Source organism: Lithobates pipiens, unplaced genomic scaffold (assembly GCF_037356315.1).
Source record: "Lithobates pipiens isolate NorthernLeopardFrog02 unplaced genomic scaffold, aLitPip1_a1.2 Scaffold_22, whole genome shotgun sequence".
Taxonomy (NCBI): Eukaryota; Metazoa; Chordata; class Amphibia; order Anura; family Ranidae; genus Lithobates; species Lithobates pipiens.
The window spans coordinates 318,662,824-318,678,627 of NW_027507784.1; the positions used below are offsets into that span (position 1 = coordinate 318,662,824).

The 15,804-nt window shown below is 48.2% G+C and overlaps 2 protein-coding genes across 7 annotated transcripts in view; one reads left to right on the forward strand and one right to left on the reverse strand.

Moving 5' to 3' along the window:
• Positions 1–7,160, reverse strand: part of GLYR1 (glyoxylate reductase 1 homolog) — a 56,531-nt gene extending 49,371 nt beyond the window's left edge. For 3 of the 5 annotated variants that reach the window (XM_077449455.1, XM_077449454.1, XM_077449457.1), the window contains exons 1-3: positions 7,008–7,159; positions 2,339–2,375; positions 768–847 (exon numbers count right to left, since the gene is read on the reverse strand). In XM_077449455.1, coding sequence (XP_077305581.1) covers positions 768–847; positions 2,339–2,375; positions 7,008–7,045 — 155 coding nt within the window. In that variant the 5' untranslated portion in view covers positions 7,046–7,159. Of the gene's footprint in view, positions 1–767; positions 848–2,338; positions 2,376–7,007 lie in introns of all 5 variants that reach the window. The other 2 variants (XM_077449456.1, XM_077449453.1) reach the window with 1 other exon arrangement.
• Positions 7,161–7,325: 165 nt separating this feature from the next.
• Positions 7,326–15,804, forward strand: part of UBN1 (ubinuclein 1) — a 60,461-nt gene continuing 51,982 nt past the window's right edge. Inside the window, exons 1-2 of one of the 2 annotated variants that reach the window (XM_077449451.1) lie at positions 7,326–7,533; positions 12,246–12,675. In XM_077449451.1, the coding sequence (XP_077305577.1) occupies positions 12,439–12,675 (237 nt within the window). In that variant the 5' untranslated portion in view covers positions 7,326–7,533; positions 12,246–12,438. The remainder of the gene's footprint in view (positions 7,534–12,245; positions 12,676–15,804) is intronic. The other variant, XM_077449450.1, reaches the window with a different exon arrangement.

Here is a 15,804-nt window from a genome sequence, read left to right on the forward strand (position 1 = left end):
ATCTGTTCAAAAAATGCTGAATTTATTCAAATTATCTAAGAGTTCAGAAAAAAGGGGATGGAGAGCTGAAGTTACACACTGCAGAGCTCAGTGAGAATAGGTCTGAGATTTGAAGGGAAACCAGAACTCCATATCCCTCTGGACTGATCCGCTGTCTGCCAGTCTCTGCAACCCCACGTGCGGTGTTCGAATATCAGTTGATCCAGTTTCCAGCCTGCCTGCTTTCCTGATCTTATACCTTGCTGGTATTCATCCCTGCAGCATCAGGAACCCCGGAACTGCTCTTCTGACAGCTGACCCGCCAGGTCCTCATACCACTCTGCACCCCCCAAGCTACCTGTCTGCTTTATCAGGGGCCACGAGTCAGATACGTAAGGGGAGCCTTCCTCTGCACTCAGCCTTCCTCGGGCTCATCTACCAAGTACGTGGGAACCCGACACCATCACTCTGCTGGAACTAGCCGCCCCATCCCCCCCCCCCCCCATCACCATTTTTCGCTTGGCATCAGGGAAACCTGTAAGAAGGGAATTCATGCATATAGCAGAAGAACAAAGCAGCAGACAGAAATGACACTCTTAATTGTGACAAGTACACATTATAGAGGAATATACTTTGTTCACATTTCATGCCTGAGGTTTACAATCACTTTAAGGGACACGTGTTTTTTGAACATCTGGGTACTGCCACCTACAAGAGAAGTGGACACTGGCAAACTAAGACCTCAGAAAACTCAAGTGCTTTTGTTCAAGTATATTCCAGTCACTTACTGATCTTCAGTTCCAAAAAACTTGACAAAAAATGATTTTTTGCCACGTGGCTTCTTTAAATCTTTAGGTGGGTTGACGATCTGAAACAGAAAGAAAAGTGTTATTTATGGAGGTTCTACAGGAAGAGCTCGATACCTGAGCTGCCATCCTGAGGATCACTGTAAAGGCTTGTACTATGTAGTCATTGGGGTTTATTTACTAAAGCTAGAGTGCAAAATCAGTCACATTTCTGCATAGAAACCGATCAGCTTCCAGGTTCTATTGCCAAAGCTTAATTGAACAAGCTGAGGTTAGAAGCCGATTGGTTTCTCTGCAGAAGTGTAATTTTGCACTCTTCAGCTTTAGTAAATAAACCCCATTGTGCTCTCCGATGGTTTGCAGAATTTAAAATGCATGGGTCATTTCCATAGGAATCATTCAGTAAAACAATCTGCTTCAGAAATGCTCAAGTTAAGGGACTGACCTTGAGACCTTAGCAATCAAAACTAGAATGTACACATTTGAGAAGGGAACCAGTCCATAAAGCGGTTACCTGCGACAGTTAAGGCTCTCGTTACGAGGCTCTTATAGTATCAATAATGCCCCTTTTCCACAACCGATCTGATGCACCTGTCAGTTTTTCAGGCGGACCCGATCAGACCCTTTAGTCTCTTCTATAGAGCAGCGGATGCCAGACATGTCCAAAGACACCTCCTCTAGTCCGTCACTCTACCCCCCCCCCCCCCAACAGTTATAAAACACACACACACTCACACACTCACACACGGGAAAATAGTTGACCCCCTTGCCTGCCAGTGACATTTACACAGTAATCCGTGAATTTTTATAGCACTGATCGCTGTATAAAATGCCAATGGTCCCGAAACATGTGTCCGATCTGTCTGACATAAATGTCGCAGTCCTGATAAGAATCGCAAATCACTGACATTATTAGTAATATATATATATATATATATATATATATATATATATATATATATATATATATATATATATATATATATATATATATGCCATAAATCTTCCCCATAGTTTGTAGACGCTATACATTTTGTACAAAATCAATATACGCTTATTCCGATTTTTATTACAAAAATATGTATAGCAGATCGCCCTAAAATTAGCTTTAAAAAAATAATTATTATATATATTTATATTAGCAAAAAAGTACAAAATATTGTGTTTTTTCAAAATGGTGGCTTTTTTTGTTTATAGCTCAAAAAATAAAAACCACATAGGTGATCAAACACCACCAAAAGAAAGCTCTACTTGTGGGAAAAAAAGGACGTCAACTTTGTTTGGGTATAACAATACATGACCGTGAAATTGTCAGTTAAAATGACGCAGTGCCAGATCGCAAAAAATGGCCTGGTCATTAACCAGGCAAATCTTCTGGGGCTGAAGTGGTAGCTTTAATACTACCTTAAAAAAAAAAAAAAAAAAAAAAAAAGTGTTTTGGCTATATATATATATATATATATATATATATATAGACACAGAATTGGAAACAAAAAAACAAAACAAACAAACAAAAAAAAACGTACACACACGTCACAGATGTAATTACTCACCTTTCCAGGCCACGGAGGATACCGGCCCAATTTCCCCCTAAAAAGAAATACAAATGAGAATCAAATACATGAAATAATAAATATATAACTCAGGTATAAGAGACTAAGTGCTATCACGGGCAACAACAAAACTATGGACACCCTAAAATAGTCTTGAAGCTTAAAGTGGAACTAAACCCTATTGATTTTTAAAGCAAAGGAAGCTGCCATCTTAGCCCGTGTTTGATCTGTAGCTGTCATGGTGTTGCACATGTGATCAGTTATGACACCAGTCATTTGATGGCTTGGCAGCTCAGTTGAGATTACGAGCAACTGTGCCAGTTATTCACAGAATTTTCTGAATGCAACCATTTTGGGAAAGAGTTACATTGAAGGGTTAAATTCTGCTTTAATATAAAGAAGGCATCAAACCCTACAACAGCAGCTGGCAGGAGGCACCAGGCTCACTAAAAGGCCTTTGTCAGGTTTACTTCCAAAGGTACCACTTCCTGTTATCAGAAGGACTTTTGTTACGCATTCTACAAATGTACTGGTCTTATCAATGATTGGCCTATAAACAACCACAACACATTTAAGGAAGGAAACCACAAGGTGCCCTTTAAAGTGTTCACCACCAGAATTCCCAATGATACCAAGGAGATCAAAGATATGAATGAAAGGTATTCTCTTTCTACATGGAACACAGTAACCCAAAGCAGCCACAGGTATGACTGCACTAGGAAACTAAGGAAAGTCACCACCCCACTTCATCCAATCACAAAATGCTTTGCATTCATGGAGAAAATGCAAAGTATTCTTTGAATGGTACCCGTATCAAGCAGCCGACCTCCTGTGCTCAAAATACATCAGGCTGGCCGCTCAGAACGGGACCTGGAAGCAAGTGGAGATTCCTGGAGTAAAATAGAAATTCTGGGTGCAAAGAAGAAAGATGGAAGTCCATTTGACATCTGTTATAATCCCATATGAGTTCATAAAGTGTAGCAGACACTAGTGGCAGCCTTTCACAGAGTTAGCCAGCTCTAGTAGATCAGGATAAAATGGAGAAAAAAAAAAAGAAGGAGAGAAAGTGCCATCTAAGTGCAGCATATAAAATACAATTTTAATAAACAACGGTTATTGAAACCCACAGGATTTAAAATGAACGCAGGCCCATCAGTAGTATACACTGCTGCGACCATCCAGTCCTACAGGAACCGCTGTGGCAGGTGGAACGGGCAGATCAGGTGATGGGGAGCCAAGGACGCTGGACCAGATCCCAGGACAGCCTCGCGCCGATCTGGAGTGCATCTGAAACGCACTCACAGGCGGATGTGATGATGTACAACACAGGCTACACACTCAGAGGCGACTGCTTCTAATACAGGCCTGTGGTTTTTAGAATCATTTATTAAAATTGTATTTTATAGGCTGCACTTAGATGGCGCCGTCTCTTGAGATTCCTAGATTAGTTGTGTCTACTGCAGTGATTTCCAGCTTCCAGGGGCATCAACCAAGTATGATATGTTCATATTTACAATGGACCAAGCGGGATCAATGTAACTACAAAAAAATATTCACATATGGAACTCTTCTTTAAATACTGTGGTCAACCGCAGAACTTCCTATTTTATATTTTTGTGCTAAGCGGCTGTGTATGACCCACCACAGTACTGTCCAGTTTGCAATGAAGCCTTTCCAAAAAAAAAAAAAAACACACGGAGGAATCTCTCCTTTATTTTAGATGGCTAAAAACCTCACTCAAAAGTAACTTCTTTTCAAAACTCCCAACTTCACAATTTGAGAAAGGATGCTGTAACGTTTCCCTGTAAACATAAAATGGAAGTTAAAAGACTTGGACTTCCTTTGCTGTGAATCGGACTGTGGTATAAATATGATGCCGATTTCCAACAGACCGACTGGGAACGTGTCTGTTCCAAAAAAATAAAATAAAATTAAAGAAAAGAAAAAAAAACACAAAACAAAAAAATAAAACACACAATTGGAATTAGTGAGGAATAGTCAAGTTCCTGTGAGTTCACTTGATCCGAGGTGCTTGTTGAAGTTGCAGCCTGACCAAAGCCACAGGAATTCTCCAGCTAGGACTGAAGTTGGAAGGACTGAACAATAGTTGTTTCACATCTATGGATTTAAGTTTAGAATATGGTGGAGATCACGGTTTCTTCTGTTGGATCCCAGGGGTCCTCATTCACTCATCTGTCAGAAAACTGCAGCCCAGTCAGGCCCGTGGGACCTCCATAGCAGATCCCACCAGAGACAAAGACCTTTTCTCACCAGATGCAGCACAGGAGTGAGTGGATGTTTAACCTGATCCTACCCCACGCCATCATACCAGTCATTGGATTCCTTGTGGTTCAATTTTTCTGAACACATTATGCCGATGGATACAAAATAAGAACCGCTCCTCCCTACATTACCAAACCCTCTCGTTTCCAAAGACTCATTCTTTTAAAAGGAAGCCTACGCGGTCTTTTAGTCATTTTCATTATCAGCAGAAGATTCCACAAATGACCTCAAAATGATCCTACCCAACCCAAGAAATGCCCCGATGCTGAATAAGCTCCTTACAAGATCGCCAGTTCCAGATCACCTGAAAGCCCCTTACCTTGCCCCTGAACCTACCCTAAGCCTATAAACCATAACCCATTCAACCCACCAGATGCATACCACTGCTGAACCCCATTGCCAGATCGTTCCACCAACCCTACAGACAACCTCCCCTGAAATTTCCAATAAAAAAATAAAAATCCCACACCACTCCAACAACCCAAAACCAACCTCCCCAGATCCCTCCAAGCCACCACATGTCATCCTTCCTCCACTCCCGAGGCCAGATCCTTGGAACCTTCCAGATACCATTCTCCCCTGATCCCCAATAGCTGATCCTGCCCACCCACCAGATCTCCCTTATCGGATCCCTCCAAACACACTCCTCTTCCAATTCCTAACACCAGGATTACACACTACCCTGATGCCCAATACCAGATCTCCACAATCCACAATCCTATCCTGATCCATCCAACCCACAGACACAATTCTCCCCATTAGATCCCTCCAACACACCAGTCATCACCCTCACCTACCAGTCACCATGCTTCCCACCACCCCACCCCTGATGACCAATATCAGTTCCCTCTAACTCAACAGACACCATCCTCTCAAAATTTCCAATACAAGAGCACCATAACAACCCAAAACCATCCTCGCCTGGTCCCATCAAACACCAGCTTTCCCTGACCCCCAATACCAGATCCCATCTTCCCCTGATCCCAATATCAGATCCCTCCAATCCAAACACAATCCTCCCATGACTCCCCCCAATGGATCCTTCCAACCCACCAGTCACCATGCTCCTCTGATGTCCAACACTAGATCCCTCCGACACACTAGCCTTTCCTGATCCCTCCAACCGCCACTCCTCTCCCACGATGCCCAATAGAAGATCCCTCCAACCCTCTTGACACAATCCTACCCTGATCCATCCAAAGCTCTTCTAATCCCCAATACTGGATCCCTCCAACCCACCAGACCCCATGATCCCCAATATCAGATCATTTGAACACCCCAGACACTATGCTTTCCTGACCCCCCCCCTCCCAATACCATTTATCCCTTATTACCCACTACTGGATCCCACCAGACCCCCATGCTCCGCTGATCCCCCAATACCAGATCCCTCCTCCAAACACACCAGTCGCCATCCTCTCCCGATCCTCAATTAGGGCGCCTCCCCAACCTACCACACTCCCCTGATCTCCACCACTGGATCCCTCCAACCCACCAATCACAATCCTCCTCTGATCCCTCTAACGCAACAGACCCCCATGCTCCACTGATCCCCAGTACCAGACATAATGCTCCCCACCACTGGATCCCTCCAACCCACCAGACACCATCCTTCCAAAATTTCCAATACATGTTCACTCAGACAAAACCCCGAACCATCCTCACCTGCTCACTACAACCCACCAGACCCCATCCTCCGCTGATCCCCAATATTGTATCCCCCCAGACCCCATCCTCCGCTGATCCCCAATACTGGATCCCCCCAGACCCCATCCTCCGCTGATCCCCAATACTGGATCCCCTCAGACCCCATCCTCCGCTGATCCCCCCCCAGACCCCATCCTCCACTGATCCCCAATACTGGATCCCCCCAGACCCCATCCTCCGCTGATCCCCCCCAGACCCCATCCTCCACTGATCCCCAATACTGGATCCCCCCAGACCCCATCCTCCGCTGATCCCCAATACTGGATCCCCCCAGACCCCATCCTCCGCTGATCCCCCCCAGACCCCATCCTCCACTGATCCCCAATACTGGATCCCCCCAGACCCCATCCTCCGCTGATCCCCAATACTGGATCCCCCCAGAGCCCATCCTCCGCTGATCCCCCCCAGACCCCATCCTCCACTGATCCCCAATACTGGATCCCCCCAGACCCCATCCTCCGCTGATCCCCAATACTGGATCCCTCCAGACACCCTGTATCCTGATCCCTAATATTGGCTCTCTCCAACCCCCCCAGACTCCATCTTCCCTCATATTGGATCCCTCCAGACACCCCATGGTCAGTTCCAGGTGTCAGCCATGCCCGGGTCTCTCCTCAGCCCAGCACACACCTCCCCCCGTGGCCCCCGTTTCAGAGCCGATTCCTCCTCCGTCACTCACCACACCAGGTCTCCTTGGCGTAGACTCACTGTCGCCATCTTAACCGACACAAGCAGAGCGGGGAGGAGGCGGGGGATAGGAAGAGAGAGGACTGGACTGCGCGAAGGATGCCGGGAACAGGAAACACCCCCCACCCGCCTTCCGTGCGCGCACCCCCTAGCGCCGACAGCCCCCACGTGACCGGCCTCCAGCCAATGAGCTTCGCCTTCCCCGGGACTTTATTCCACCAATAAGTAAAAGCAAGGAGGCGAGCAAGACGCAGGCCCCGCCCAGCGGTAGTGGGGTGAAGGCGCGCGCCCGAGCCCTCGCGGGTAGCGGATTGGTCGGCTCGGTCACGTGGGTCGCTGTCAGCGCTTGTTATTGTTGTCGTCCCCGTCTCTGGGAAGGAAGGAGGGATGTCACGTGACCCCGGAGGGGAGCTCTGAGGCTGCTCCGGTACCACGTGACCCTTCGGCTTCTCTGACGTTTCTCTCTCGGCGCCTTTTCTGTCCTGTGACCGGGGGAATGCGGAGCGAGGAGGGCTGAGGTGAGCGGGCCGGGGGGTTGTCTTGTGCCCGGCTACAGGCAGTATCCGGGAGAACTTCCGGTTAGGGTAGCTCCCCCCCTTATCTAGCTTCTAGTGGACTAATCCCTCTCCCCCGTAATGGAGCGACCCGGGGCTTCTCTAAATGAGGGCTGAGGAGCCGCGCGTGGAGTCTGTGAAGGCGGGATGTGGTAACCCATAGCAACCGTTTGTTACCTTTTATCCAGATTGGCTGTGTGTTCTGTATCTCAGCCAACACCAATCACCTTCCTGTGAGAACTGTCTGTGCTGCACCATGCCTCCTTTTGATTATAAATGTCCTATCAGACAGCTTTGTCTTCCTTATTAGATATAAAATGCCTGTTTGTAGAGTGCCCCCTTAATATGCCATGTAGAGGCCTTCATCGTGTGTCTGATCACTGCGGCCCACCGCTCCACTTATATGGGGAGCGACTAGATTATATTGTGCCAAATCCAAGGGGGTTCCGGGTCTGAAAATAGTAATATAGAAAATGTGACCAATGGGATGTGAGGGGACACCTAGACGTGACCAATGGGATGTGAGGGGACACCTAGATGTGACCAATCGGATGTGGCCAATGGGATGTGAGGGGACACCTAGCTGTCGCCAATGGGATGTGGGGGGACACCTAGCTGTCGCCAATGGGATGTGAGGGGACACCTAGCTGTCGCCAATGGGATGTGAGGGGACACCTAGCTGTCGCCGATGGGATGTGAGGGGACACCTAGCTGTCGCCGATGGGATGTGAGGGGACACCTAGCTGTCGCCGATGGGATGTGAGGGGACACCTAGCTGTCGCCGATGGGATGTGAGGGGACACCTAGCTGTCGCCGATGGGATGTGAGGGGACACCTAGCTGTCGCCGATGGGATGTGAGGGGACACCTAGCTGTCGCCGATGGGATGTGAGGGGACACCTAGCTGTCGCCGATGGGATGTGAGGGGACACCTAGATGTCGCCGATGGGATGTGAGGGGACACCTAGCTGTCGCCGATGGGATGTGAGGGGACACCTAGCTGTCGCCGATGGGATGTGAGGGGACACCTAGCTGTCGCCGATGGGATGTGAGGGGACACCTAGCTGTCGCCGATGGGATGTGAGGGGACACCTAGCTGTCGCCGATGGGATGTGAGGGGACACCTAGCTGTCGCCGATGGGATGTGAGGGGACACCTAGCTGTCGCCGATGGGATGTGAGGGGACACCTAGCTGTCGCCGATGGGATGTGAGGGGACACCTAGCTGTCGCCGATGGGATGTGAGGGGACACCTAGCTGTCGCCGATGGGATGTGAGGGGACACCTAGCTGTCGCCGATGGGATGTGAGGGGACACCTAGCTGTCGCCGATGGGATGTGAGGGGACACCTAGCTGTCGCCGATGGGATGTGAGGGGACACCTAGCTGTCGCCGATGGGATGTGAGGGGACACCTAGCTGTCGCCGATGGGATGTGAGGGGACACCTAGCTGTCGCCGATGGGATGTGAGGGGACACCTAGCTGTCGCCGATGGGATGTGAGGGGACACCTAGCTGTCGCCGATGGGATGTGAGGGGACACCTAGCTGTCGCCGATGGGATGTGAGGGGACACCTAGCTGTCGCCGATGGGATGTGAGGGGACACCTAGCTGTCGCCGATGGGATGTGAGGGGACACCTAGCTGTCGCCGATGGGATGTGAGGGGACACCTAGCTGTCGCCGATGGGATGTGAGGGGACACCTAGCTGTCGCCGATGGGATGTGAGGGGACACCTAGCTGTCGCCGATGGGATGTGAGGGGACACCTAGCTGTCGCCGATGGGATGTGAGGGGACACCTAGCTGTCGCCGATGGGATGTGAGGGGACACCTAGCTGTCGCCGATGGGATGTGAGGGGACACCTGGCCGTGGCCGATGGGATGTGAGGGGACACCTGGCCGTGGCCGATGGGATGTGAGGGGACACCTGGCCGTGGCCGATGGGATGTGAGGGGACACCTGGCCGTGGCCGATGGGATGTGAGGGGACACCTAGCCGTGGCCGATGGGATGTGAGGGGACACCTAGCCGTGGCCGATGGGATGTGAGGGGACACCTAGCCGTGGCCGATGGGATGTGAGGGGACACCTAGCCGTGGCCGATGGGATGTGAGGGGACACCTAGCCGTGGCCGATGGGATGTGAGGGGACACCTAGCCGTGGCCGATGGGATGTGAGGGGACACCTAGCCGTGGCCGATGGGATGTGAGGGGACACCTAGCCGTGGCCGATGGGATGTGAGGGGACACCTAGCCGTGGCCGATGGGATGTGAGGGGACACCTAGCCGTGGCCGATGGGATGTGAGGGGACACCTAGCCGTGGCCGATGGGATGTGAGGGGACACCTAGCCGTGGCCGATGGGATGTGAGGGGACACCTAGCCGTGGCCGATGGGATGTGAGGGGACACCTAGCCGTGGCCGATGGGATGTGCATCGGGACACCTAGACGTGACCATTGGGGTGTGAGGGGACACCTAGATGTTACTAATGGGATCTGAGGGGACACAAGTTGGCTTCTGTAGATAAAAATAAACTGTCCGGCTTTGACCAGCGTTGGATAATGTCCTTTCTATAGGGTCAGGCCCTTTGTGTACCTCCCCTACGCCTGCCCTAAGATGATATCATCCTGTGTCCTGCCTCGTTGCTAGGATGTTACTAAGACACTCCTAGCCGTTTCAATCCCTCTAGCATGCCCCCAAACCTGCCCCTCCCCCCTCTTGTAGCTCTGATCTCAGCCAGGCTGTGATGGAGGAGGTGGTGGACCACACATGTGGGGGGGGGGGGGTAGTGGATCTGAGCCTGGGTTCACACTGGTGAGATGCAGGGAGGCCGCATGTGATTCGGACAGGAATCTCATTCATATTGCATGCAGTTCTCTCTCCAGTGCAATTTGAGCCCATTCATTTTGTAGAGCTCAAATCACACCGCATCCGCACAAAAAAAGTGCATGTTTTTTTGCCGCACTGGAATCGGATCACATGCGTGTTCACACCTACACCTTCCAATTCTGCCAATCACACTGCCTTGTGCAAACCTTTTTTGGGGCGTCGTTAACACCCCCAGCAGTTCGCATGAACGGAGTGCAATTTATGATGCGGTGAGGGAAGTGCTCAGCAACCGCTGCAAATCCCCGCACCGCATCAGTGTGACCCGGGGCTGAGAGCCCTCTCCTGTGATGGTGGAGGTCAGCAGTAACAGCTGGGATTGTCTTAGCAACGTCCTAGCAACAAGGCAGCAATGCCATCTCTGGGGGTTTTTCAGGCAGGTTTTGGGGGTTATGCAAATTGTCTACATCTATAGCAAGGACATGATACTCCTTAGATTTCAAATACCTGGATGGTGGGCACTGACAGCACAGCATCACAGCAGGGACTGTGGAGGGTGTACGGTGTTAGTACACCTTTTATAGAATGTAAGGGTGAACTAACGCTTTACAGGGGATCTCCGTCCACCCAACACCTTTCCTCTCCGGGGGACCAAACCTTTTTTTCTAAGACCCTTTTCACACTGAGGCGTTCAATAATTGCACATAGATCATGGGCCGTTTTTTGTGACATGCTTTTTTTTTTTCTAAGGTCACATGCCCTTCAAAGAACATTTTGAAGCACTTCCCATTCATTTCAATGGACGGGGGCGTTTTTAAGGAGTTTTTTTTAAGCGCTCCAAACATGCCCTAAAGATGCTGCTTGCAAGACTTTTTTCAGCTCCCCGCAAGCGCACCGTCCCAGTGTGAAAGCATCCATTTAGGTTCTATTATTAGTGCAAAAGTGCCTCATTGTGAACGGAGTCTTAACAAAAAAATAAAACTGGCTATACAGCGTGTGGGGGAGGGGTAGATGGGGGGCATTTTCAATTCATGGGTGAATATTTGCTTTAAGCTGCTCACCGAAAAATTGGACCCTGTTTTTTCTTTTTACCCCCAGAGGTCAGATTTGCATGTGACAAATCATTTGAGCACTATAATCCAAAGTGCAGCAAGCTAAGTCCGACTCTTTGAAGTGATAAACTGCCACCGTCGCCACCCTGTGCTGTTGGAGACTCACCAGAATTTTTCGGACCCCAAATTGCCAGAGGTCAATGTTCCAAACATCCTGATTATTCTGGTGTCTGCCACCCTCCCTTTCCCTGGTGTCCAGTTTTTACAGGTCCTTGTATGAGTTTAAAAAAAAAGTGGTTCCCCCGCAGACTTGTTGCTCTACGATCCAGCATCGTTCAGTGCACCCCCTGTGAGCCCTGGGTGTCAAGGACCCGGCCCTCCATGGAGATGCCCCATCAGGTCACCCAGCAGGAGAATACAGCCAGGACCGGCACCTCCTCACTTTGTGGAACTGCCCACCAGCAGACAAAAAAAAGAAAACCTGTGATGTCACATAACCAAAGGGAGGAAGAAAAAAGCGTTATATGTGCAAAAAATAAAAAAATGAGGAAGTTGGGGGTGCTTCAATGGAGGGGGGGGGGGCCTGAGGATGGGCTTTAATCTCCGTGGATGTTGGCTTTGCTTCGTTCTTCTCTTAGTATATCTCGTGACCAACCGTTTTATATAGTTTTATGATATATTGTTTAATATATTTTATGATTACTGCCACCAATCGAAACAAAAAGGTGGAAAATATACCCTAATTTAAATATTCTCGTGTTAATTGTGTTTTTTTTTTTTTTTTAAATCCTTTTGTTTTAACAGAATTTATAGGCAGAAATGAGCCACAGATGGAAACCATCACCCCTCACCTCTTCCCAATTGAAGTCACAGGATAGAAAGGCATCTGCTATATAAGAAGTTGTTCAGCCGAGGTCTTCTTCTCCCAGCCGGAGACTTTCCATGTCTGTTGCAGGTTGATCCCCCCCCCCAATTGTTTATTTATTTTTGTTTAATCATGGCGGAGCCACGAAGGGTGCAGCTGTCCAGCATTCCTTCTTCATCCCCTTTCCACTCCTCGGCGCCGAAGAGACCGCGCCCGGACAACCAGGAGCCAGAGGCGCCCGTGGCAGCCACAGTCCGCATTGCACTGTCTCTGTTTGAGCCGGATCAGAAGAAATGCCCGGAGTTCTTCTACCCAGAATTGGTGAGGAATCGGCAGGGGAACAGCAAGAAGAACCCTTCTGGAGAGAATGTAAGTGGGCAGAGCAGTCAGGCTGTTTCAGCTTGATGTTGGTGGGTGCATTAAATGGGTAAATTGCCCCCTGTGATATGATCACTTTAAGACCGCCTGCTGTACATACAGTATCTCACAAAAGTGAGCACACCCCTCACATTTTTGTAAATAGTTTATTCTATCTTTTCATGTGACAACACTGAAGAAATGACACTTTTCTACAATGTAAAGTAGTGAGTGTACAGCTTGTATAAATTGTAAATTTGCGGTCCCTTCAAAATAACTCAACACACAGCCATTTAATGTCTAAACCGCTGGCAACAAAAGTGAGTACACCGCTAAGTGAAAATGTCCAAATTGGGTGCAATTAGCCATCACCCCCCCTGGTGTCATGTGACTTGTTAGTGTTACAAGGCCTCGGGTGTGAATGGGGAGCAGGTGTGTTACATTTGGTATTATCACTCTCACTCTCTCATACTGGTCACTGGAAGTTCAACATGGCACCTCATGTCAAAGAACTCTCTGAGGATCTGAAAAAAAGAATTGTTGCTCTACATAAAGATGGCCTAGGCTATAAGAAGATTGTCAAGACCCTGAAACTGAGGTGCAGCAGGGTGGCCAAGACCATACAGCGGTTTAACAGGACAGGTTCCACTCAGAACAGGCCCCACCATGGTCGACCAAAGGAGTGAAGTGCCCGTGTTCAGCATCATATCCAGACGTTGTCTCTGGGAAATAGACGTATGAGTGCTGCCAGCATTGCTGCAGAGGTTGAAGGGGTGGTGGGGGGGGGCAGCCTGTCAGTGCTCAGACTATATGCCATACACTGCATCAAATTGGTCTGCATGGCTGTCGTCCCCGAAGGAAGCCTTGTCTAAAGATGATGCACAAGAAAGACCGCTAACAGTTTGCTGAAGACAAGCAGACTAAGCACATGGATTACTGGAACATTGTTCTGTGGTCTGATGAGACCTAGATAAATGCATTTGTTTCAGATGGTGTCAAGCGTGTGTGGCGGCAACCAGATGAGTACAAAGTCAAGTGTGTTTTGCCTACAGTCAAGCATGGTGGTGGGAATGTCATGGTCTGGGGCTGCATGAGTGCTGCCGGTGTTCTGCCGTATAGTGTCCGGCCATCAAATAGTGTCATGCGCAGTACGGAGCAGACGAAGCTTCGGAAAATCTCCGAAGCTGAACGGCGCCTGCGCCATGAATGGAGGTGGTAGCCCCACCATCCAAGCGGACATAGGGTTGTGAATATTAGAGGGCCCCTCGTGGGCTCGCTACACTTCGGGCTCGGCCTTGCTGCGCTCGGCTCTTTTTTTTTATTCCTACTCTATGTCCACTTAGATAGTAGGGATAGAACCTGGACTCACGGCGCAGGCGCCGTTCATCCTCGGCAATTTTCGGAATCTGTGTTGCTGTGTACTGCGCATGCGCAGTACGCAGCGGACACTATCGGATGGAGGACGTTATTTGACAAGACACCGGCACTGGGGACCTACAGTTCATTGAGGGAACCATGAATGCCAACATGTACTGTGACATACTGAAGCAGAGCATGATCTCCTCCCTTTTGAAGACTGGGCCGCAGGGCAGTATTCCAAAGTAACAACCCCAAACACACCTCCAAGATGACCACTGCCTTGCTAAAGGAGCTGAGGGTAAAGGTGATGGACTGGCCAAGCAGGTCTCCAGACCTAAACCCTATTGAGCATCTGTGGGGCATCCTCAAACGAAAGATAGAGGAGTGCAAGGTCTCTAACATCCACCAACTCCGTGACTTTTTCAGTATCGTCGCATGAAAAGATGTAATAAAATATTTACAATAATGTGAGGGGTGTACTCACTTTTGTGCGACACTATGCTGCCGCAAGACGGCTCTATTGCGTGAAACTACGTACATGTACGTCATTTCATGCAATAGATACTGTGGGCACCCACAATCGCTGTACAGAGGCAGAACTGGATCTGCCTGTGTAAAGAAATAAGGTGGATCCCCCGTTCTGACGGGACAACAAGCAGATCTGCTGTTCCCAGTGAGCCCATTCCCACACAGTTAGAACACACAAGGGAACACATTTAATCCCTTGATCACCCCCTAGTGTTAACTGCAAAAACAAGAACCAAGATGTCTCCCAAAGTGTACCGATTACAGGGCTCAACCACGGTATCAAAAAAATTATTTTTATGAATGTAGAAAAGCAACCTTTATTAACCAATACAGTAATGTGAAAAGAGATCCCACCATGCTAGTGGGATAACACCCCAGAGTTCCCTATTAAAAACACTCTCTACTAATAAAATGTTGACAACGTTGTCACACTAAGGCGCCAAACACCAGGCCCCACACACACACACACGCACGCGTGACCAACTGGGAATGACTGGAGCTGTTGGAGTGATTTAAACAGTAAGGTAGAACTGCACAATTAATCGTTAAGAATCATTATCGTGATTTTTCTCCCCTTTGCGATATTGCCAAAGTATTTCCCGATTCTTTCTATGCAGAGAGTTCTCTCTGCTGAAGCCGACAGATGTCAAAAGAAAGGGGGAAAAAAAAACACTGGGCAGTCTGCCAAGAATCACATTCTTAACAGTGGAACTTAAGTATAAACATTGTAACAATGTGTCCTTTAGATCAAAGGAATACACTTTGATGTGTAAATAAGGGAAGTTTAAACACTAAACCTTTTTCTGCCATTTGTTGGTTTCAAGTTAAAATTATATATATATATATATATATATATATATATATATATATATATATATATATATATATATATATATATATATATATATATATATATATATATAATATACATTTTTTTTTTTTTTTTTTTTGTGGAGACCCTAGAGAATAAAATGGTGGTCACTGCAATATTTTATGTTGCACTGTATTTGCGCAGCAGTCATTCAAATGCAATTTTTTGGGAAACAATTTCACTTTAATGAATTAAAAAAACTAACCAGTAAAGTTAACCCAATCTTTTTTGTATAATGTGAGTTTTTTTGCCACAAGAATCGTGAGAGAATCCATGATCTTTTTATTCTAAGTAAAAAAAATTGTGATTCTCATTTTGCCCAGAATCGTGCATCTCTACAATATGGTAGTCCACACAGCACATCCGATTCAGGACTGTTGCAA